Source organism: Ursus maritimus, unplaced genomic scaffold (assembly GCF_017311325.1).
Source record: "Ursus maritimus isolate PB19 unplaced genomic scaffold, ASM1731132v1 scaffold_14, whole genome shotgun sequence".
In the NCBI taxonomy this organism is placed as follows: Eukaryota; Metazoa; Chordata; class Mammalia; order Carnivora; family Ursidae; genus Ursus; species Ursus maritimus.
In genome coordinates this window covers 47,368,015-47,390,504 of record NW_024423786.1, presented here as the reverse complement: position 1 = coordinate 47,390,504, position 22,490 = coordinate 47,368,015, and the positions used below count along the sequence as shown (strand labels likewise).

General features: G+C 44.3%; 1 protein-coding gene and 1 non-coding gene across 12 annotated transcripts in view; one reads left to right on the top strand and one right to left on the bottom strand.

Annotated features, from left to right (window-relative positions):
- Positions 1-14,074, bottom strand: part of ADGRE3 (adhesion G protein-coupled receptor E3) — a 43,755-nt gene extending 29,681 nt beyond the window's left edge. For all 11 annotated transcript variants that reach the window (XR_005834597.1, XR_005834598.1, XM_040629168.1 and 8 more), the window contains exons 1-4: positions 13,919-14,074; positions 6,830-6,880; positions 5,424-5,543; positions 2,275-2,430 (exon numbers count right to left, since the gene is read on the bottom strand). Coding sequence is in view for 9 of the 11 variants with exons in the window: in XM_040629168.1 (XP_040485102.1) it covers positions 2,275-2,430; positions 5,424-5,543; positions 6,830-6,880; positions 13,919-13,943 (352 nt within the window). In the remaining 2 variants the exon portion in view is untranslated. The remainder of the gene's footprint in view (positions 1-2,274; positions 2,431-5,423; positions 5,544-6,829; positions 6,881-13,918) is intronic.
- TRNAE-CUC lies at positions 643-715 on the top strand. Its single transcript has one exon. It is a non-coding gene; the product is annotated as a tRNA-Glu (tRNA).
- Positions 14,075-22,490: the final 8,416 nt, after the last annotated feature.

The following is a 22,490-nucleotide window of genomic DNA, read 5'->3' as shown; positions in this document are numbered from 1 at the left end:
GTAGGCACTGTCTTAAGTGCTCTGTATGGTAGTGTTTCATTTAAGCCTCAATTAATCCTTGCAACAGCCCTGTGAGGTACATACCCCGTCAGGTTATCTACTGATTTAATGAATAAATTAATTTTTAAAAAAGATTTTATTTATTTATTTGACAGAGAGACAGCCAGCCAGTGAGAGAGGGAACACGAGCAGGGGGAGTGGGAGAGGAAGAAGCAGGCTCCCAGCAGAGCAGGGAGCCCGATGCGGGGCTCGATCCCAGGATGCCAGGATCACGCCCTGAGCCGAAGGCAGATGCTTAACGACTGAACTACTCAGGCACCCCATTAATTTCTTTTTTTCTTGATGAGCCTGGCTACAGGTTTATTACTTGTTTATCTTTTCAAAGAATGCACTCTTAGTTTCATTGACTTTTTCTTTTTCTTTTTTCTTATTTGGTCTCTGTTTAATTTATTTCTGCTCTGCTCTTTATTATTTCCTTCCTTCTATTAACTTTGGGCTTTGTTCTTATTTATTTTTCTATTCCTTTAGGTGTAAGGTTTTATTGTTTGAGATTTTTCTTGTCTCTTGAGGTCGGCCTGTATTACTATAAACTTCCTTCTTAGAACTGCTTTTACTGCGTCCCAATGATTTTAGGTCAGAGGCGCCTGGCTGGCTCAGTTGGTAGAGCATGTGATTCTCGATCTCGGGGTCATGGGTTCAAGCCCCATGTTGGGTGCAGAGATTACTTAAAGCCACTGTTTCCTTATTGAATTTCGGTCGGGATGATCTATCCATTGATGTAAGTGGAGTGTTAAAGTACCCAACTATTGTATTACTGTCAATTTCTCCCTTTATGTCTGTTAATATTTGCTTTATATGTTCAGTGCATAGATATTTGTAATTATTATATCCTCTTGCTGGATTGATCTCTTTATCATTATGTAATGACAGCCTTTGTTTCAAAGTTTATTTTGTCTCATAGAAATATCACTACTCCAGCTTTTTGTTTGCTCGCTTGTTTACATTTGCTTGAGTACCTTTGTCCCTTCAATTTCAATCTGTATATGTCTTTAGGTCTGAAGTAAGTCTCTTGCAGGCAGCGTATAGATGGATCTTTTTTTTTTTTAAATCCATTCAACCACCCTACGCCTTTTGATGGGAACATTTACATTTAAAGTAATTATTGATAGACATGCCCTACTGATTTTCAAAGCCAGACATTATGGGGCTTGCCTTCTTGGTGCAGCTCCCAGGTGGGTGTGAGCTTGAACTGCTTGCTGCTCAGGGAGAACCTTTGCACTTGTAACATTCCTCCAGCTTGTGGTGGGGCCACTGGGGGTTTTGGTTCCTGACCTGACCATGTCTTTACTTCTCCTACCCTTCTTGATGTGGCTTTATCTCTCTCTTTAGCTGTGGAAGAGGTGCTCTACTAGTCTTCATGTCAGTCTCAGAGAGAGCTGCTCTCTATATAGTTGCAGCCTTGGTGTGTTCATGGGAGGAGGTGAGCTCAGGATGTTCCTACCACCCCATCTTCCCCTGTGTCTCCCAGTTACATCTCCCGTATTTCTTGTGTATAGATTTCCCTGTCTATGTGGCTTCCATGAGAGTGCTTATGCTTATACAAGATGGTGCCTCTCCTTGGACACAGATCCAAGGGCGGGTATATAATTCAAACTGGTCTAATTGGTAGATTTCCAAAGAATTTACAGTTAGGTCCAAAAGAGAGTTAGTTGATCTCTCTTTGGGTGGTTTGATCATTAACAATGGTAAAATTTGGACTTGTTGGTGGTCATATTTCCTGTCCTGTGGACTAAGAAGGCAGAGAAAGCCAGTTTGCAATTAAAAAGAAGAAAGGAGTAGACCTAAAGAGCTTCAGAGACTGGGGTGCGTTGATAGTGTGGAGTCCCCATTTCAGTTCATTCCAGAAGCCCAGCTATATTCTTGTTTTGAGTTCCAAGCCACATCCATTCATCCTTATCATAAACTCATCTTTTCTGCTTAAGTTAGCCTGAGTGAGCTCCTCTTTGCAATTCAAAGAATCCTGTCTCAGTCAGCACCTTGTCACCCCAATTTCCAAAGTCCATTTGTCTTATTAACCCCATTATTTCTCTAAACTTCCTTCTTTTCTTTTGTCTCCTGTTTCCATCATCCATTTACCTCCAAAAAATGGAAACACGTACTAGCCTCACCACACACACACACACACACACACACACACACACACACACACATCTTTTCTGGCATTAGACTCAATGAAAAATAAGAAGGGAGACAAGAAGACAAGAATTCCCTTACTTTGACAAGTGTTTTCATTGGAATTCTGGAATTGTGTATCCCCAGAGAGGAGTTTGTATCCAGGATTACAGCGACAGTGGAAACCTCCGTCGACATTCTTACATGCAGCATTTGCTCCACAATATATACTAATGGGTGGGTCACATTCATTAATATCTGGAACACAAAAGAGGAATTTGGCCATTAATATGACAAAGATTTATGGAACATCTAATACGTGCCAGAGGCTATACCCTTTCCACCCAATATGTCCTGGCTTTCCAGGACAACTCAGTAAAGGTAGTCGGTTGTATTTGTTCTTCCCTTTCCTCTTTGACTTTGGTTGGATTCTCTGAGAAGCAGACACTGAGACAAGAATTCATGCTCAAGTACTTTATGTGGGAGGTGATCCAGAAAACACTGGAATGGAAGTGGTGAAATGAAACAGGAAAGGCCAAGCAGAAAGTAAAGAGGGAAGTTTCTACTGTGGGCAATCGGGACTTGATTCCCCTGGGACCCTCTGGGAGGCAGTGTAGAGCACATGCTGCCGGATGACTCCCCAAGGGGTGAGGGGGCTGGGGTATTTATCTGCCAAATCTTTTTTTTCTTTTAAGTTTTTAATTAAATTGTATTTGGTTAACACATAGTGTAATATTTGTTTTGGAGTAGAACTTAGTGATTCATCAGTTACATACAACACCCAGTGCTCATTACAACAAATGTCCTCCTTAATACCCACCACCCATCTAGCCCATCCCCTACCCACCTCCCCTCCAGCAACCCTCAGTTTGTTCTCTGTAGTTAAGAGTCTCTTATGGTTTGCCTCCCTCTCTCTTTTCCCTCCTCTCCCATGCTCCCCTATTTTGTTTCTTAAATTCCACATATGAATGAAATCATATGGTATTTATCTTTTTCTGACTGACTTATTTTGCTTAGCATAATACACTCTAGCTTCATCCATGTCATTGCAAATGGCAAGATTTCATTCTTTTTCATGGCTGAATAATATTCCATTGCATATCTATCTATCTATCTATCTATCTATCTATCTATCTATCATCTATCTTCTTTATCCATTCACAGCTGATGGACATTTGGGCTCTTTCCATAATTTGGCTATTGTTGACAATGTGCCAAATCTCATCATTCATCAGCAGAGAAGTGCTTGCATGGGTAGTTAACTCTCCAGTACTTCCACCTGTCCTGAGCATGAACTGAGTGGTCTCCAGTAGCCAGACAGAGCTGAGACTTGGTGTGCAAAAGAATGGCAAGTGCTGAGAGAATATAAGGGGGAAACTGACTATGTCTGTTGTTGTGAACTGAATGTATGTTCCCTCAATTCAACATGTTGAAACCTTAACTCCCAGTGTGCCTGTATTTGGAAATGGGGCCTCTAAGGATGTACCTGAGGTTAAATGAGGTCATAAGAATGGGGCCTTGTCTGTTAAGATTAGTGTCTGTAGAAGAAGAGACAAGAGAGCTTCTTCACCTGCCTGACCACTGTGTGCACAGAGTGAGGAAAGACCATGTAAAGATAGAGCAAGAAGACAGGCATCTTCAAGCTAAGAAGAGAGGCCTCTCGAGAAAGCGGAACTGCCAGAACCTTGATCATGGGCTTCCCAGCTTCCAGAACTGTGAGAAAATAAATTTCTGCTGTTTAAGCCACTGGTCTGTGGTGTTTTGTCATAGCAGCCCAAGCAGAGTAATACACCTGTTAGATTAACTAATTGAGTTAGAATGTTGATTAAGTCAATGTGTCTCCAGTCCTGAGGGTTGCTGTAGCCCCTTTACAAATGTCAGGTGGGTAGTGAAGATGTGTGATTTCCCCATCTGGTATGGCAAACATGAAGTTAGGAATTTTCAGATTGTGATATAATAGAGCAGATGATCTCAGTTCCCGCTCAACAATCATTCTCTTTTGAGGAGGCTGTCTTGTTCCCATCACCCATGCACTCTCTCCCCCAGCCTCCCTCCCAGCTTTCACGTTGCACCCCTAGCCAATGAAAAGTAAGGATGTTCTTCCTGGGGCATCTGCAAGAAACCTAGGCCTGAGACAGAATTCACTACAAAGGGATGAGACTCAGACTGATGCTGGAATTTTTGTCTGCAACCCTGTAAGCTTGAAGACAGTTCTGTGATTTCTGGGATACTCACTGATGGATCACTTGGAGAAGAGGACGGAACAAAAATGTCCCCCACTGAGGCAGGATAGAACCTACTCATTAGAGCCTAAGAAATGCGAGGTGGTGTGTTCATGGAGAGAGACTTTAGCTATGTGGGCCAGTTTGAAGAAAGCATGTGAGAAGGTGCTCCAAGCAAACAACAAATTAGCAAATATGAAACTAGGAAGTACAGAAACCTCAACGTAGGGGGAGGTGAAGGGAAGAGGAAGCAGGGGTGAGTAGTGAACCTTGAGATAAAGTTAAAATCATGGGGGGGTGTGGCAGGGGAAATGGGGTGGGGGTGAAATTACAGTATTTTACAGATATCATCTCTTCACTGGGGGAGGGGAAGTGAGGGTGAAATGAAGCATCTTTTTAAAAAAATGCCTGTATAATTAACATACAGTGTTATATTAGTTCCAAGTGGGCAATATGGTGATTCAACAATTCTATACTTTACTCAATGCTCATCACAGTGAGGGTGCACTCATCCCCTTCACCTGAAATGATGGGGAAAACAATGCATCTCGGAAGCGGAAATAATTGATGAGTTTAAAAAATCATAGTAGAGAAACACATGTTTGATTACGAGAAGGTAGCCATAAATGGGGTGGAAAAGTATATTAGGGCTTCCAAATAAATAAAGGGAAATGATGGGGTGCCTGGGTGGCTCAGTCAGTTAACCATCCAACTCTTTGTTTCAGCTCCGGTCATGATCTCAGAGTCGTGAGATCGAGCCCCGTGTTGGGTTCTACTGGGCATGGAGCCTGCTTGGGATTCTCTCTCCCTCTCCCTCTCCCTCCGCCCCTCCCTCCCATCCACTCATGCTCTCCCTCCCTTAAAAAAATAGAGGGGAAATGCTGATTTCATGAAAGTGTTTCTTTCTTGACGAGGGTGGAGTTGGTAGACTTTTTTAGCAGTGCACATTACTAGCAGTGGCCTCCCCACAGTCCCTATGCTGTCTCCCTTCCACTCCCACCTCTGGGTGGTTTGAAAATTATCCCTTACCTTGGCATGTAGTCAAGGGAAATGTGAAGAACTGCTGTTCAAAGTCAGAACGGTATCCGTGTTCGCATGTACAGTGAGTGTCATTGACACAGTAAGCATGCTGGGGGCAGTTACAGGAAGCTGCAGGGAGAAGGAGGGACAGGTCAAACATCCACTGGGGGTAAGAGATGTCCTGTGATTATTTGGCTTTGCCTCTGACCAGGCCCTCTTGAGGATGAGGAAACCTACACTCTTTTCCTCTTGTGAGATCTCAGTACCATAAAAAGATGAGAGATACCAAACAACAATTTCAATGCGATAAAAGTGTGCAATTCTCAAGATCATTGCACAATTTATAAAAGGGGGAATGAATTGGTTAATACCCTGCATTTGATTCTGACTCTGCCACTTACCAGCCATGTGTCTTTGCACAAATGTCTTCACCTCTTTGTGCCTCAATGCCCTCGTTTGTAAACTGGGTTATTGTGAAGAGTAAGTGAATTAATACGTATAAAGTGTGTTGGGCAGTGCCTGGCACATAATAAGTATCACCTAGGATTATGAAAATTTGAATTTGTGAGGGTCCACAGGGGATGTATTCTGATATGGGTATACACTGTCTTTGTAACCCTATGTGTAACTTCATTTGGACAGAGAGATGCTAAAGCTCTTAATTTGAGCCCTCTTTGGAATGAACTGAGCTGAGGAAGTATCTCGAGCTTTGGGTCTAGTGGAGAAATCTGGGAACTGTGCAGTGTTCACAGGGAGTGGGGGCTGGGAACCTGATGGGGGCCACAGTGAATAATCTGGCTACTCAGAAGGTGTCCCCTGGAGGTTGGCTGGAAAGGCAGACTCTTAGGCCCCACACTGGACCTGCTGAATCAGAATGCAGTGAGATCTCCGAGGGATTAAAGTTAGCCTGAAATCATCTTGTTCATTTTTTTTTTTTGGGTGCCTCACTTATGATCAGAATGGAATGGTTATCATCATGGTCTGTCTCTCCCTACTGGAATGGTCACTTCGTGAGACTGTGCCTTTTAGCCACTGTTCTATTCCTACATGGGGCACATCGTGATTACTGGAAACAGACGAATAGACTAAGGACAGTAAAATAGAAAGACACATTAAGGGGCGCCTGGCTGGCTCAGTCAGAAGAGCATGCGACTCTTAATCTCGGGGTCGTGAGTTCGAGCCACAAGTTGGGTGTAGAGATTACTTAAATGAATGAAACTTAAAAAAAAGATACGTTAAAATTTGATGAAATGACGAGTTAAAAAGAATGACAGGAGCAAGCATCCCCGAATTCTGCTCCCAGAACAAGCCCCTTTGCTCTAGTCCCTTGGAGGATGTGAGTGGTCCCAGGTGTGCCCTTGGTCTACACCCTTCCTGGTCTCTGGCTGTGGAGAAGTCAGGCACTGAGCACTTACCTGTGGTCTTTTGATCCATGACTACTGATAAACTCAGCAGAAAACAGAGTCCTGGAACAGGGAAGCAGAAGGGAGACACATGAATTGAATGAGGAAAGATTCCAGGAAATTCTCCAACTGTATATCAGTTATCCATGACTGCATAAAGACCATCACAAAATGTAATGGCTTAAAACAGCAATGATCATTTTCTTATCTCTCATGGTTTCCATGCTTTGGGAATCTGGGCAAGGCTCAGCTGGGTGATTCTGGTTTGGGGTTTCTTACACAGTCAGTTAGGCAGTGTCTGGGGCTGGAGCAGCTGGGAACGGGCTGTGTGCTGCCGTCCCTTCACATGGCCTCAGACTTGGGGACTTTGGCCTTCCTCCCAACCTGGCGACCTCAGGCATGCAGCCTCCATGACGATTCAGAGCTCTAAGTAGGGGTGTCCCAGCCAACAAGGCTATGTCTCCTGCTAAGATCCATCCCTGGAAGCCATGCAACTCCATTTCCACCACATTCTCTTGGTTACAAGCAAGTCACAAGTCTACCCAGATTCAAGGGGATAAGAATCAGTCTTCCTCTTGAGGGAGGACTGGCAAGATTCTAGAAACGCTTCTTGGAAGGGAAGTATTTTTTTTGTCTTCTTGGGAAATTCAGGCTGCCTCTACCGTGGTTGATAAAATGCTCTCTTCCCCAAACCTTCCCAACTTCTGGTGGGGTAAGCAACCATGTTCCTGCTTCTGCAAAGACCTGAGGCTACTGGATGGATGGGTGGCTTCTCTTTCCCTTTCCTGAGAAATCCAACAACACTCTGATTGCTAGTTTTCTCCTCACCTTCTTTTCATTCCCTTATTACATACTAATGTACGTAATTATTTGCCACTTGCAAGGACAATATGAACAGCTGGTATGGTGCAGGAATCGGCCAATCAGAGTGGACGCTGGAGACCCTTCTCTGTTACAGCAGATGTTATTTTAGCTGCTGAATTGTGGGGAGGTGGGTGAGTCTCAGGGCAGGGTCTGGGCTGGCAGGAGGGTGGTGGGAGCTGGTTCCGGGCAATGATCATTTACAAATGGCGTGGGACTATTTCAATGTGAACCACCAACCAGTGGCTCTTCTAGTGAGCACTGGTTGAAATTTAGCTCGGTGACCAGTCACCTTATTTGCAACTTTGGTTACCCCTTGAGAAAGCGGGTCCTGTAGATAAATGGATAAAGAAAATGTGGTGTATATATACACAATGGAATATTATTTGGCCTTAAAAAAATAAGGAAATCCTGTCATTTGTGGCAACATCTATGAAACTAGAGGACATTATTCTGAGTGAGATAAGTCAAACACAGAAAGACAAATACTGCACAATTCCACTTACACAAAATATCTAAAGTAGTCCAGCTCATGGAAGCAGAGACTAGATTGACGGTTAGCAGGGACTAGGGAGAGGGGGAAATGGGAGATTGCTTTTCAGTGGGTAAAAAGTTTTTGTTATGTAAGGTGAATAAGTTCTAGAGATCTGCCACCAAACCTAGTACCTACAGTTAACAATCCAGTGTTGTGGGCTTCAAGATATGTGAAAAGAATAGATCTCATGTTATGTGTTCTCACCAAACACACACACACGCACAGAGGGACATTTTCGGAGGTGATGGATATGCTTGGACCATCCTTGTGATGATGGTATAATGGGTGTGTGGTGTATGCATATGCAAACTCATCAAGACGTACACATTAAATGTGTGCATTTTTTTGTTCTCGATTACACCTCAATAAGGTTAAAATTTAAAAAAAGGAAGTGGGTCCTGGTAATAGAAGGGGTCTCTGTCTATCAAGTGGGGTGATGGGTGTAGGTCAGGGTGGACTAGTTAGGTGGAACTGGGACAAACTTCGATTCCTGTGCATGAAGGACTGGGATCAGGGGATTGAGAGACACTCTGAGGCTGAGAGTCTGGAGAAGATGGGGGTGTGTGTGGCTTCCCTGGGGAGATCCAGGAGATGTGGCAGCTGGCGGCTTTGAAGCAAGACTTGGAGGAGATGGGAACTTTTGGAGTAAAATGCAGCATGCCCTGTGATGCAACCACCCCTCCATCCTGCCTGTAAACACACCCGTGAAACCTCCCCTGGAGAGGATTTCCTTGGTGGGGGGGTGGGCAAAATACTAAGGCCAGCCTCTCCAACATCTAAGGGGAAAGAGCTCTTACTACATGCCAGGCATTGCTCTAAGCACTGGGCACATGAATTTAATTCAGCTTTGCAAGGACTTTAGGAGGTGAGTGCATGATCTCAGTTGTGCAGATTAAGAAACAGAGGCACGGAGGGGCTAAGGTACTTGCTTCATTTCCCAGAGCTGGTCAGTGGCAGAACTGAGACTAAACTCAGGCACTGGGTTCCTACTGATGACCAACCCCCCATCCCCCGCCATGACCTCTCTTCCAGAAATCCCACACAAGCTGTGTGCATAAGAGCTGCTTTTGAGATTGGCATGTTTCCAGTGACAGTGACTTGAGGAAATAGTGCCTTTTCTTCTAGTTGATGTCACTTCCCAGATGTGACAGTCCAGTAGGAGGTGTGACATGTCACTTGGTTACATGGGAGCAATCTAGATGGATTGCAGGATTTGGAAGACAAAGCCTTATGGGCTAGCGGTGACTCTTTAAGGGTGGGAAGGAGGGCAGTGCTGACTCTTTTTGGGTTTCCCTGTATGATTTTCCGATTGCTGACAAATTACCATGAACTCAGTGGCTTAAAAACAACAGAAATTTATTCCCATGCAGGTCTGTAAGCCAGACATCCAAAGTTAGTCTTGCTGGGCTGACATCGAAGTGTCAGTGGGACTGCTTCCTTTTGGAAGCTCTAGGGGAGAATCCATTTCCTTCCGCTGCCAACTGTCAGAGGTGACCCACATTCCATGCTCAGGGTCTCCTCTTCCATCCTCAGAGCCAGCAGCACAGCACCTTCCTTCCTTTCTGGTGTCCTGCCTCCCTCTTTTTTTTTTTTTAATAATTTTTTATTATGTTATGTTAGTCACCATACAGTACATCCCTAGTTTTTGATGTAAAGTTCCATGATTCATTATTTGTGTATAACACCCAGTGCACCATGCAATACGTGCCCTCCTTACTACCCATCACCGGTCTATCCCATTCCCCCATCCCCTCCCCTCTGAAGCCCTCAGTTTGTTTCCCAGGGTCCATAGTCTCTCATGGTTCATTCCCCCTTCTGTTTACCCCCCCTTCATTCTTCCCTTCCTTCTTCCCTCTTATAAGGACCCTCATGATTATAACGGGCCCCCCTGTATAATCCCGGATAATCTCCCCATCTCAAGATCCTTAGCTTAACTGATCTCTGTAAAGTCCCTTTGACCGCATGAAGTTGCTCAGGACATGCCACCCCCAAATATGTCACCTTGGCGAGTGGTTACTCGGAGTGGAAGTCACCTGAGAAAGCACACGCAGGCAGGGCTTTCTGACCTACTTTTTCCTACTTAAAATCAGGCCATAAAATTTCCCCTGAGAACGCTGCCCTCCCTGTGCCAGGAAGAAAAGAATGTCCTTATCATAACCCAGAGACTGGGAAGGAACACTGAAATGTATCTGTACAAACACACTCACTGAAATGGCCCTTGCCTTCCTCCAGTTTTCCCTCCAACAGACCTCCTAGTCACTTTCTCGCAACCCGCCATTCCTAGCCCAAACCCCTTTGCCTTGTCATCTCACAAATTCATATCTTTGTCCCTCCTACATTGTTGGTGGGAATGCAAGTTGGTACAGCCACTTTGGAAAACAGCATGGAGGTCCCTTAAAAAGTTAAAAATGGAGCTACCCTATGATCCAGCAATTGCACTACTGGGTATTTACCCCAAAGTTACAGACGTAGTGAAGAGAAGGGCCATATGCACCCCAATGTTCATAGCAGCATTGTCCACAATAGCTAAATTGTGGAAGGAGCCGAGATGCCCTTTAACAGATGACTGGATTAAGAAGATGTGGTCCATATATACAATGGAATATTACTCATCCACGAAAAAGAACGATTTCTCAACATTTGCTGCAACATGGACGGCACTGGAGGAGATAATGCTAAGCGAAATAAGTCAAGCAGAGAAAGACAACTATCATACGGTTTTACTCATTTATGGAACATAAGAAGTAGGAAGATCGGTAGGAGAAGAAAGGGAAGAAGAAAGGGGGGTAATCAGAAGGGGGAATGAAGCATGAGAGACTATGGACTTGGGAAACAAACTGAGGGCTTCAGAGAGGAGGGGGTGGGGGAATGGGGTAGGCTGGTGATGGGTATTAAGGAGGGCACGTATTGCATGGTGCACTGGGTGTCATACACAAGTAATGAATCATGGAACTTTACATCAAAAACTAGGGATGTACTGTATGGTGACTAACATAATATAATAAAAAATATTATTATATAAAAAAAGAAAAGGCACAAAACCTTGGTGCTCTGGTCACTTCCCTGGGTCTTCATTCTCTTGTGAAGGTTCTCATGTACACTTTTCAATTTGATAAAACTTGTACGCTTCTCTCCTATCAATTTGTCTTATGTCAGCTTAATTCTTACTTCCAGCCGGAGACCCTAAGAGGGTAGCAGTGAAGTTTATCCTCCCCTATGCATTTATGGTAACATATTCACAGGTTCTGGGGGTTGAGGACATTGACGTCTTTGGGGGGCTGTTATTCACCCTTCCATGCTCCTATCCACCATCAAAGAAGATGCCAGTTGTGATCAGTTACTTGTGCAAATACATTCATGGAGCATTTTGAATATTTTTGTTTGTCTGATGAATATATTCTCAGCTGAGCTGTGAACTGCTTCATGGCAGGGCCCTGGCATATTTCTGAATGAATTGAAATTTCCTACCCCCTACTTCTGTATAATAATTAGTTTGCAGAAGCCGTACTTACACTACACCTGCCAGATGATGACTATCGCTCACAGAGCTAATTAGCAGCACGTACAGGTTGAAAAGCGTTTCCCAGTCCCGAAAGCTCAGGCAGTCTGGGCACCACCCCATTTCCTCCAGGCTAGTCTTCAGGGTCTCCTTCCAGTCCAGCCAGCAACCCTGCGCCCAGTAACACGTGCATGCCTCTTAAATTATTGTTTCCCCAGAGTCGTAAGCATGCCTGAATCCCAGACTGCTAAGAAACTTTAGAAATCATCCACTGACTCTTTTTGTCCATGAGGAAACAGGTGCCCAGAGGTCAAGTGGCTGGGACACTATTTATGCAAATTGTTTAGCTTGTTTCCTTATATGAAACATGGTGACAGCGTTGTCTGCCAGCTGGGGTTGGGTGTGATGACATCAACAAGGGCATGCATGAAACAGTGTCTGGCAGAAATCACTCCATAAATGTTAGCTGTCGCCGTCACCATTTTATTTGCACTGGAACCTTATTCTTATCCTTGACCAGATGCCCATCCTGTTACACTGTCTGTTGCCTCCAGTGACGTGGGCAGAGAATTCACAGGTAGCTGAATTCACAAATAATTCAGCCCAGAGGTGTCCCAGATTCTGCCTCCGGCTGCCAAAAAGCAGGAGACATCTTGTTTGAGCTTCTCTCTCTCTCTTTTTTCATTTTGTTTAAGCTTTATTGATATACATATATATAGAGAGATATATAAAAATTGCACACTCTCTCACTTAAATTTGATTCCATAGATATATATCAGACACCTTTTATATATAAGATACGGAAGGGGCTGCAAAGGTGAGGGCATAAGGCCTTTGCCTTCAAGACATTGCACTACTGGGTATTTACCCCAAAGATACAGACGTAGTGAAGAGAAGGGCCATATGCACCCCAATGTTCATAGCAGCATTGTCCACAATAGCTAAATCGTGGAAGGAGCCAAGATGCCCTTCAACAGATGACTGGATTTAGAAGATGTGGTCGATATATACAATGGAATATTACTCAGCTATCAAAAAGAACGGTTTCTCAACATTTGCTGCCACATGGATGGCACTGGAGGAGATAATGCTAAGTGAAATAAGTCAAGCAGAGAAAGACAATTATCATATGGTTTCTCTCGTCTATGGAACATAAGAACTAGGAAGATCGGTAGGGGAAGAAAGGGATAAAGAAAGGGGGGTAATCAGAAGGGGGAATGAAGCATGAGAGACTATGGACTCTGAGAAACAAACTGAGGGCTTCAGAGGGAGGGGGTGGGGGAATGGGATAGACTGGTGATGGGTGGTAGGGAGAGCGCGTATTGCATGGTGCACTGGGTGTTATACGCAACTAACGAATCATCGCACTTTACATAAAAAAAGAAGCTTATATTATTTTGATAGGTTTTATGATCTTTTGCCTGCCTTTGCAGCTAAACAGCTGTGAGACTTTAAACAAGTCCCACAAAGTCTCTGTGATGCTGTTTTGCATCTGTTATGTGAAGGTGTTGGGCAATAATGAAGGTAAAACGATTTTAAGCAAAAGCACGTGCTCAATAAATGTAAGGCTGACAGTGTGGTTGTTGATATTGTTATTTGATCTGGAGTCAGAAGGATGGACGGGACTTCAGAGCTGGAGAACCGTCTGCACAGAGGTGCCGAGGTCAAGCGCTTCCTCTAGGAGAGGGACCAGAGCAGAATCCCGTGGGAGGAGTGTGACGGCAAGGATCCGGAGCCAGGTGGCTTGGGTTTGAATCCTGACTCTGTCATTGACAAGCTGTGTGACCTTGAGCACGTAATACAATCCCCCTGTGCCTCAGTTTTCTCATCCCTAAGATGGGGATAATATTAATATCCTTGGTACAGGACAGAGAAAAAGGAGGGGGAAGGAAAGAATGGCAAGAGAAGCAGAGAAAAAGTCAGTGCCGTGCTGGGTCACAGAATTATCTAGGAGAAGAGGATGTTAATTAGAAAACAAAACCTTTGAAGATGAAGATGAACAACTCCTTGGACTGGACCATCAGGAAAATCTTAGGGATGTTTGACAGCACAGTTTGAACAGGGTGGTAAGGAAGGAAACCATAAACCAAGGGGAAAGAGAGAATGTTTAAAGCAGAGCAGAGGAAGGAGGAGAAGGAAAAGACAGCTAATTGTTGAACTGATAGAGGGTAGGTTAGGGTACAGTCATTCCCAAGGTTGCACATACCTGGATGGAGTGATGGCCCTCGCATGCCTGCACACAGGTAACCCTTGCCGGCCAGCTCTTGAAGCTCCTTTTTGCTTTACGCCTACCACTTTTCCTATCTCAAGGAAATCTTATGAGAATTGATACACATAGGTTAGCTGACTAAGGAAATTTCTATCAGAAAAGGGAACTCGTTCTTGTCTTTCACCATCAGACCCATGGTTCTGCTTTTTTGCTTTTTTACTTCTTTTCTATGTTTTCTTTTTTTTTTTTTTTAAGATTATTTATTTATTTATTTATTTATTTATTCAACAGAGATAGAGACAGCCAGCGAGAGAGGGAACACAAGCAGGGGGAGTGGGAGAGGAAGAAGCAGGCTCATAGCAGAAGAGCCTGATGTGGGGCTCGATCCCACAAGGCCGGGATCACGCCCTGAGCTGAAGGCAGACGCTTAACCGCTGTGCCACCCAGGCGCCCCCTTTTCTATGTTTTCTGCACTTGTTTTTATATGCCTCTTTGGTGGTAGGTTTTCATAGCTACTGTTGATTGCCTTTGGGGTGACAGAATCAGTCGACCCTAGGAAAGGAATGCCTTTTAGTTACAGAGTATTGTCTGAGGAGTGGTTAGTGACTTTGAGGTCGAAATAAAGCTTAAATAACCCTGTGGTTTTGAGCTGGGTAAGCCAGAATTTAGGGTATCTCTGTTGGTATCTAAAGTTACTGGAGGAGTCATTTTTCACAAATGTTGGTAGTTTTACCCCCTTAGCAGATGACACTCAACAGTTCTGACTAGAGTCTCAAAGTAGACCCAGTTGAGGTTGACAAATTGTTTGGTTATTGGGGGCAATCCAAACCAATTGCAGGATTTGGGAGAAAAATCTAAGTCCTTCCCTCTTTCAACAAGTATTTACTAAGACATATATTATTAAGTGCCAGGATCTGTGCTACAGCACAGCAGTGAACAAAGTTAACACATTCTTTTCTTCATAGATCTACAGAGAAAGGAAACTTGGAGGAAAAGTGGGTTTTTGGGGACAGATGACATCAGGTTTTGGATATGTTGATTTTGAGGTACTGTGATTTCAACATTTTTTACATATATAGTCTCATTCACAAAAGAGAGGGCTTTTCCCCCGGTCACTAGGTGGTAATTGTAGCCATAGTACTAGATGAAATCACGTAGGGAGAGATAGTAGAGTGAGAAGAGAGCCCTGGGTAAGTAATTTAAAAACCAGGGAGTGGAGGAGCAGAAAGTAGAGGAGACAGGCCAAGAGTGGCTAGACAGTTGAGGGGGCGGTAATGAGCAGAGTATGGTGTCATGGAGGGAAAGGACAGAGACCAGACTGAATTAAGACCGAAAAATAGTCATGGGACAGAGCAGTAGGGAGGTCGTTGTATTCTTACCAAGAAAAGTTCCAGTGGTGACGATGATGATGGTGATGGTGATAAAGATGACGATGATGGTGGTGATGTGATGGAGGTGGTGATGGTGATAAAGATGACGATGATGAAGGTGGTGGAGATGGAGGTGGTGGTGGTGATAATGAGGTTGGTGGTAAAGATAGTAGAGGTGCTTGTGCTGGTGGTGCTGGTGGCAATAAGGCAGTGATGGTAGTGGTGATGATGATGGTAGCAAACATGGTGGAGGTGATGGCCGTGATGAGGTGGTGGAGGTGACGATGATGGTGATAATAGTAGTGAAGGTGGTGGTGGTGATGGTGGTAGTGATAATGGTGATGCTAGTGGTGGAAGTCAGAATGGAGTTGACTGAGGGAAAATGGGAGGTGAAGAAAGGGAGACAGCAAGTATGGTCAACTCCAGAGACACTTGGAGGAAAGTGTGTGAGGAAGGAACAAGAACAGACGGATTTCCTAGGTGGTTGGGGCATGGTGGAATTGGCTGGCTCTTGGGGTTGTCAAGACCACAAGTCTTGCGTAATTAGTTTGTTGGGCTCTCAACATCCCCCATCCCCTGCGGCCCAGCAGCCATGCAGTGGGGCTTCCGGTTCTTTCTCCCTAGTGGTCCTCTGGGAGTGTGGTGATAGTTGGAGGCAAGAGTGGATCAAGAAAGACAGGTGGTGCCACCTAACGGCCAGGCCTCTGCTATTACAGAGTGTTGGTTCTAGAGCCAGACCACCCCCGGGTTTGAATCTTAGCTCTGCCACTTAGTAGTTGTGTGACTTTGGGAAAGTCACACAACACCTGTCCCTCAGGCATCTCTGATCTGGGGTGACTTTGATAGTCTCTTAACTGGTTGTCCTTCCACTTGCAGCTGGGAGAGTTTTCTGAAATATGAATCTGAGCCCATCGCAACCCTGTCTCACAGCCCCATGGATACTTTGCAGGCTAAACGTGCTTAGTAGGCTCATAAAACCCACCAGATCTGGCCCCAGCCGGCCCCTACAGGCTCATTTCTCACTCTTCCCTCTTAGGCTGCCCACCTGCCCTGCTGGCTCTCTATTACCCTCACACTGCTTCATAAAGCGCGTAAGTATAAACCAGAGTGTCCCTAGCCTTTTACTTGTGATACAAAATGAGATTATAATTCCTTTTCGTAACCCCATTATAGCATAAAACTCCAGGGGCTTTTTTTCCCCCTGAAAATCAGACCCTCTAAGAATGTCTTCTCAGTTTTTTCTGAGCTTCTCCTACAGGTCCAGCTCACAGATGCCCTTACATCCGTCCATCTATTCCTCCTTCCCTCCATCCATTCATCCATCACTCCATCCATCCATCCATCCATCCATCCATCCATCCATCCATCCCTCGCTCCATCCATCCATCCATCCATCCATCCATCCATCCATCCCTCCATCTATCTCTCCCTCCCAGATTTTTCATCTTACTGACAGACTGCTATCTTTGCTACTGTCAACTTTAGTGAACAGTCTGTTCGTTGTCTTATGCTGATTCCTACCCCTGACACCCTAGCTCTAGACTCAGGTTGGAGATGCTGTTCTCTCTGCTTCCTCTTGACACATCTCAGCCAGGCTGCGATGTTTAATAAAGCTTTATGAGGTCAAAGGTAATGTGGTCCTGTTAAATCTAGGTCAGATCCTGTTCCTCCTCGGCTGAGAGCCTTCATGACTCCCACTTCACTTATTTACTATTTATTCATTTATTTAGACTCCCACTTCACTTAAAATAAAAGCCAAAGTCCTCACCATAGCCCATAAGTCCCTATGTGACCTGCCCTTGTCACCGCCTTGCATTCATCCCCCCCAGTCTCCCCTACCCTGCCCTCTGTTTTCTCTGCTTCAGCCACACCAGTTCCTTGCCTTTCTTCGAGGATGCCAGGCACACTCCTGCCTCGGCTTGTGTACTTGTTGTTCCCTAAATGCTTTCTACCTAATGCTGTTCTTCCTAAATGCTTTCCTCGATTCCCACATGTAACCACATGGTTCCCTGGCTTACTTCAAGTCATTGCTTAAGTGTCCCCTTGTTGGTGAGGCCTCCCCTGACCTCCCTGTCTAAAATCTCTCTCTCTCTGTCTCCTTCTTCCTTTCTCCCTCCCTCCCCCTCCCTCCCTCCCTCTCTCAATCTCTCTCTCTCTCACACACACACATCCTCCATCCACTTTGCTTAGTTATTTCTGTTCATTGTACCCACCACCTTCTAATATACAAAACAACTTGCTTATTTACTTCATTTATTTTGTTTGCCGTCTCTCTGCCCTACTGGAATGCCTGCTCCACAGGGCAAGGACTTTTGTTTGGTCTATTCATTGCTGTAGTCCCCATGCCTCACACAGCATCTGGCACACAGTAGATGCTCAATAAATACGGATTTAACGAATGAATGGACACAAAGATCTGGCTGGAGGGCAGTTATCAGCCACCCTCAGAAGTGGCTGCCCTTGGTGACTTCAAGTTCCTGACTCTCCCGAACTCTCTCTCTAGAGGGGGTGGGGGACCTGCAGCTTGGCTCTCAACAGTGGGAATTTCCAGGCATCTACATACCTCAGAGTTCAGGCTCAAGATAACCCTCCACCTTAACCCCAGAGAGCACTGATCTGTTCTGGGCACGAGGGATAAAGTAGTGAACAAAACAGACAAAACCCCCCATTCTCATAAAGTCTTTTTTTTTGCACATGACATTCCCTCTCCCTGAAGTTCTCTTTCTCTCTTTAATGCTAGTCCCCCTCCCAGTTCCTCAAGACCCAGAAGCATTTCCTCCCAGAAAACCTTCACAATAGTCCTAAAGTTAGCCTATACTAATGGATAGAGAATTCTTCATAGTGCGGCTGTCTTAGGCCAGTTGCCTGTCAGGAGATCCTGAGATAGGAATTGGGATGCACATTTTGGTGTTGGGGGAGAATAAGGGTCAGATGCATATAGTTTGTTGGGGAAGAGTAGGGGCTGGGTTGCACAGAATTTATTAAAGAAGGATAGGGGTGGGGATGCCCATGAGTTTTTGGAGAAGTACGCTCTTGGGAGAAGGGTACCGGGACACGTGATAGGCAGGGGAAGGAGCTAAATAAGGAGGGGGTCTCAGTAGGAGTCTAGCCTCAGCTTAATTCCTTAGGGGAGCTCCGGAGTGTGCACCATGGAGCTGGTCCACCTGGAAGCAAGGCCTTTTATCCCCTGGCTCAGTCAATCACTGGCTGTGGGCTGCCCCTTAGGGTGGGGGTGGGGACAGAACCCAACAGTCACAGTGATGGATGGGATCTGGGCAGAGCACTGGGGTGCCCACTGCAGCGCTCAAATCTTTCTCTGGGTTATGTATGCCTACTGCCTCAAACATCGCTACACAGAATATGAACGTCACTTGGGGAGAGGAAGAAGCAGGCTCCCAGTGGAGGAGCCTGATGTGGGGCTCGATCCCATAATGCCGGGATCACGCCCTGAGCCGAAGGCAGACACTTAACCGCTGTGCCACCCAGGCGCCCCACTTGCTCTTTATTTTAACGTGCTCGAATAATAATGATTTCCCATGCACCGCATTGCATCAACACATGATAAAACTGGGAGTGAGCAGCTTTCCTAGGTCCTTAAACATTTGTTTTTCTTTTGAGTGTACTTCATGCATAATGTTCCATAAGTTTCAGGGATGTACAACATAGTGATTGAACAAGTTTATGCATTATCCCCATGATTCTTAATTCTTTAAAGTCTCGAGGATTATGATGGCAGACAGTTTGTCAGTCAGGCTTAATTCATGCAAGCCTTGGCGTAGATCCCTATAGAGGATGCCATTGGTGCCTCACCCAGATCCTGCTTCCTGGCCTCTTCCATAAAACCATTTCCATGAAAGTGTTAATTAATTAATTAATTAATTAATAAGTTTTATTTATGTATTTGAGAGAGAGAGGGCGAGTGAGTGTGTGTGTGGGGAGGGGCAGAGCGAGAGAGAGAAGGAGAGAAGCATACTCCCTGCTGAGCACGGAGCCCGACATGGGGCTCCTTCCCAGGACCCCTAGATCATGACCTGAGCCAAAAGCAAAAGTCGGCCACTCATCTGGCTGAGCCACCCAGGCACCTGTAAAATGTATTTTTTTAAAAAACAAATATTGTTAATTCCATGAATGTATTTCTTTCCCCTAAAGAACAAATGGGGTCATAAAGATCACAGATGGGGACGTAAAGGTTTTTTTTTATGTCCCCACACCCCAGCTTTTTTGAATTGGCTGTTATCACTTGTATCTGCCCCTTCCTCCAGAGAATCGCCTTCAATTGAACTGAAGCTGCTCTAGGGGGCATCTTGCAGCCAATGTTCATCTGAGATGGGGGTACAAAAGCTCAGCCCTTGTCTCTAAGTGGGAGCACCTGTGGGGTGTCACTCATGCTCCAGGGCTCCCCATGGGGTCACATTGATATTTGACTGCAGCTCAATCCTTATCTTTGTTCAACCCCTTCTTCTGCCTTATCTTGCTTTCCTCACTCTCTCTCTCCTGAGAGCAGTCCCCAGTAAATCACAAGCCTAGGGAGCCGGACCTGACATAACCCCTCCCTTATTTGGTTATATCACCAAAATAAAGTAGGAAAAAATAATTCAAGGTTCCTAACTTTTTCTGATTTTGTTCTGAAACAAGATTTAAAAATAATATTATGCCAAGGCACAAACAATATCCCTTAGCAATATAATTTTATTGACAATGATGATGATGAAAGATGGTTAAACCCTATTTGGACCTAGATAGAGAACTTAGTCTTTGCACCATACCGCCACCTTCTGGGAAAACTAAGGAATAAGAAATTAAAAGTAGCTTCAAATGCTTGGTTTATAGAGCAGGATTGAGAATGAAGATTTAAACCTTTAGGGTATAAGGAGCTGAGGCAAATCCTACAGAGATATTTAGTAACCAGACCTTTTTAATGTTACCTTAAATTTACTATTATATTCTTTTTAAAAATTAGTTTCAGAAATATACTGTTATATTGTTATTGCATTTGGGAATTCAGGCCCAAAGATACTTATTGAATTAATAAGCTAAATTTAGTAATAGGTGCATGGAAATGGGGGTTAGGAACCTGGTCTTCACATTTATTCATCCACTGTTCCTTCCTTCCTTCCTTCCATCCATCCATCCATCCATCCATCCATCCATATTTTAGCTCAAAGTCCTAAAATATTTGCTCAAGCCACTGTCAGGGAATCAGGGCCTTTGTATTGCTTTACTAAAATAATCTCTTATTTCTTATAGCCTCAAGGTTGAAGTAACTCTAAAACTAACCTCAAAATTTATTTTGTAGATAGAATTACAGCTGCAGATAAATTTGCAACCTCAGTGGAATCCCAATTTTGACAGTGTGAGCATTAGGGAGATTCCATAGTGTCCAAACTAATTTTGGGAACAAAGAGAACTCTTAAACATACTTTTAATTTGTATTTCCAAAAAGATGAAATCAGAATAGTTGGAGAAAAAGGGAATCTTCAGAGAATAAAGAAGAGCTTTAAGAAATTAAAACTATGGCAGCCAACATAAAAATTCAATAGAAGGATAAGATATAAAGTGGTGACAATCTGCAAGAAAGGAGACCAAAAACATAAAGAGTTTAAGGAATTCTGGAAAGAAGGAAACAAATAACAACAAAACAAACAGAAAGGAGGCTATTATTCAAGGAAATAATATAAAACTATTTCCTAGAGCTGAAAGACATGAGTTTCAATGTTTAACAAGCCTACTGAGTAGTGAAAATTTGGAACATGTAGAATATAAAGAAATTATTTGTGAATGATGTGAAATAGGGATCTAATAAGTTAATCTTTCAGCCAATTGTCCTAACAGCTTCCCTTCCCCACTGACTTGAAATACTAACACATACTGAATGTCCATATGTGCCCCAGTCTGCTTCTGAGCCGTTTTGTCTCTTGGATCTATCTGTTTGTGACAATAACACACACAAAATTTCTAGCCATAACACATTACTCAGTGTTCCCAGAATGTGTATTTTCCCTATGCTGCTGTGTTCTTGCTTACACTCTAACCCTACTGGCAACATTTTCTATAATCACTCCCCATGGCTTGATGTTCATTCTTCAAGACCCACTTTCAACCACACCAAATTTCTTGATTCCTCCTTCCTATCTCCTTATCAGGTTTTGTTGTTGTTGTTGTTTAAATTGTGGTAACACAGCACATACTCTGATGTGTTGAGTTAGTTTTACTGGAATGGATCAACCTCATCTCTCTCTCCATACCTCCCCTCCAATTCTCCACTTGGAACACCCCTGCAGGAAGGCGCTTCCTAATCCTAGCACTTAGCATGTAGCAATCAATTGATGCCGTATCAGTATTATTGAAAGAAATAATATACACATGTGTTTGATATATACAGAATATCAGGGAACTGTTTACAGTGGTTATTTCTGGGAAAATTTAGAGATGGGTTGAGTCCCCCCTCCCATTTGAACTCCTACATGTATTATTATCTATACTATACACTAAACACATTAGTTTTTATTTTTTATTGTCTTGAACATTTTTTCAGAACTTATTTTTAGTGAGAAAGTAAGTGTAGAAGACATAAAATATATAATCCTAGGGGCGCCTGGGTAGCACAGTTGTTAAGCGTCTGCCTTCGGCTCAGGGCGTGATCCCGGCGTTCGGGTCAAGTCCCACATCTGGCTCCTCCGCTGGGAGCCTGCTTCTTCCTCTCCCACTCCCCCTGCTTGTGTTCCCTCTCTTGCTGCCTCTCTCTGTCACATAAATAAATAAAATCTTTAAAAATATATATATAATCCTATTTTTAGAAGAAATTAGAAAGCCTAAAAAATAAATCTTACCCATGGTTTTTGGGTATGGATTGTTTTTGTAGGGGTATGGATTGAGCCAAAGGATCAAAGCGGAGGTGGGCCAAGGTAAGTTAAACACTGAGCATCCCAACTTGTCAGCGAGATCCCTCCCACCCCTATCCTCGCCCACCAAGCCCAGGACTCGCCCGGGACCCGCCCGGGACCCGCCCAGTCCCCCCCGCCCATCAGCCCAAGCCCCGCCCCCAGCTCGTCAGTCAGGCATAGGCTCCACCTCCACCCGCCCCTCTCAAGGTCCGGTCCGACCCCATCCCAGAGCCTAACCTCACCCCGCGGGGCAGGAAACTAGGGTTTATTCTCCGAGGCTGGATGAAGAAGTGGTCAACATTTCTGTAACTGCCT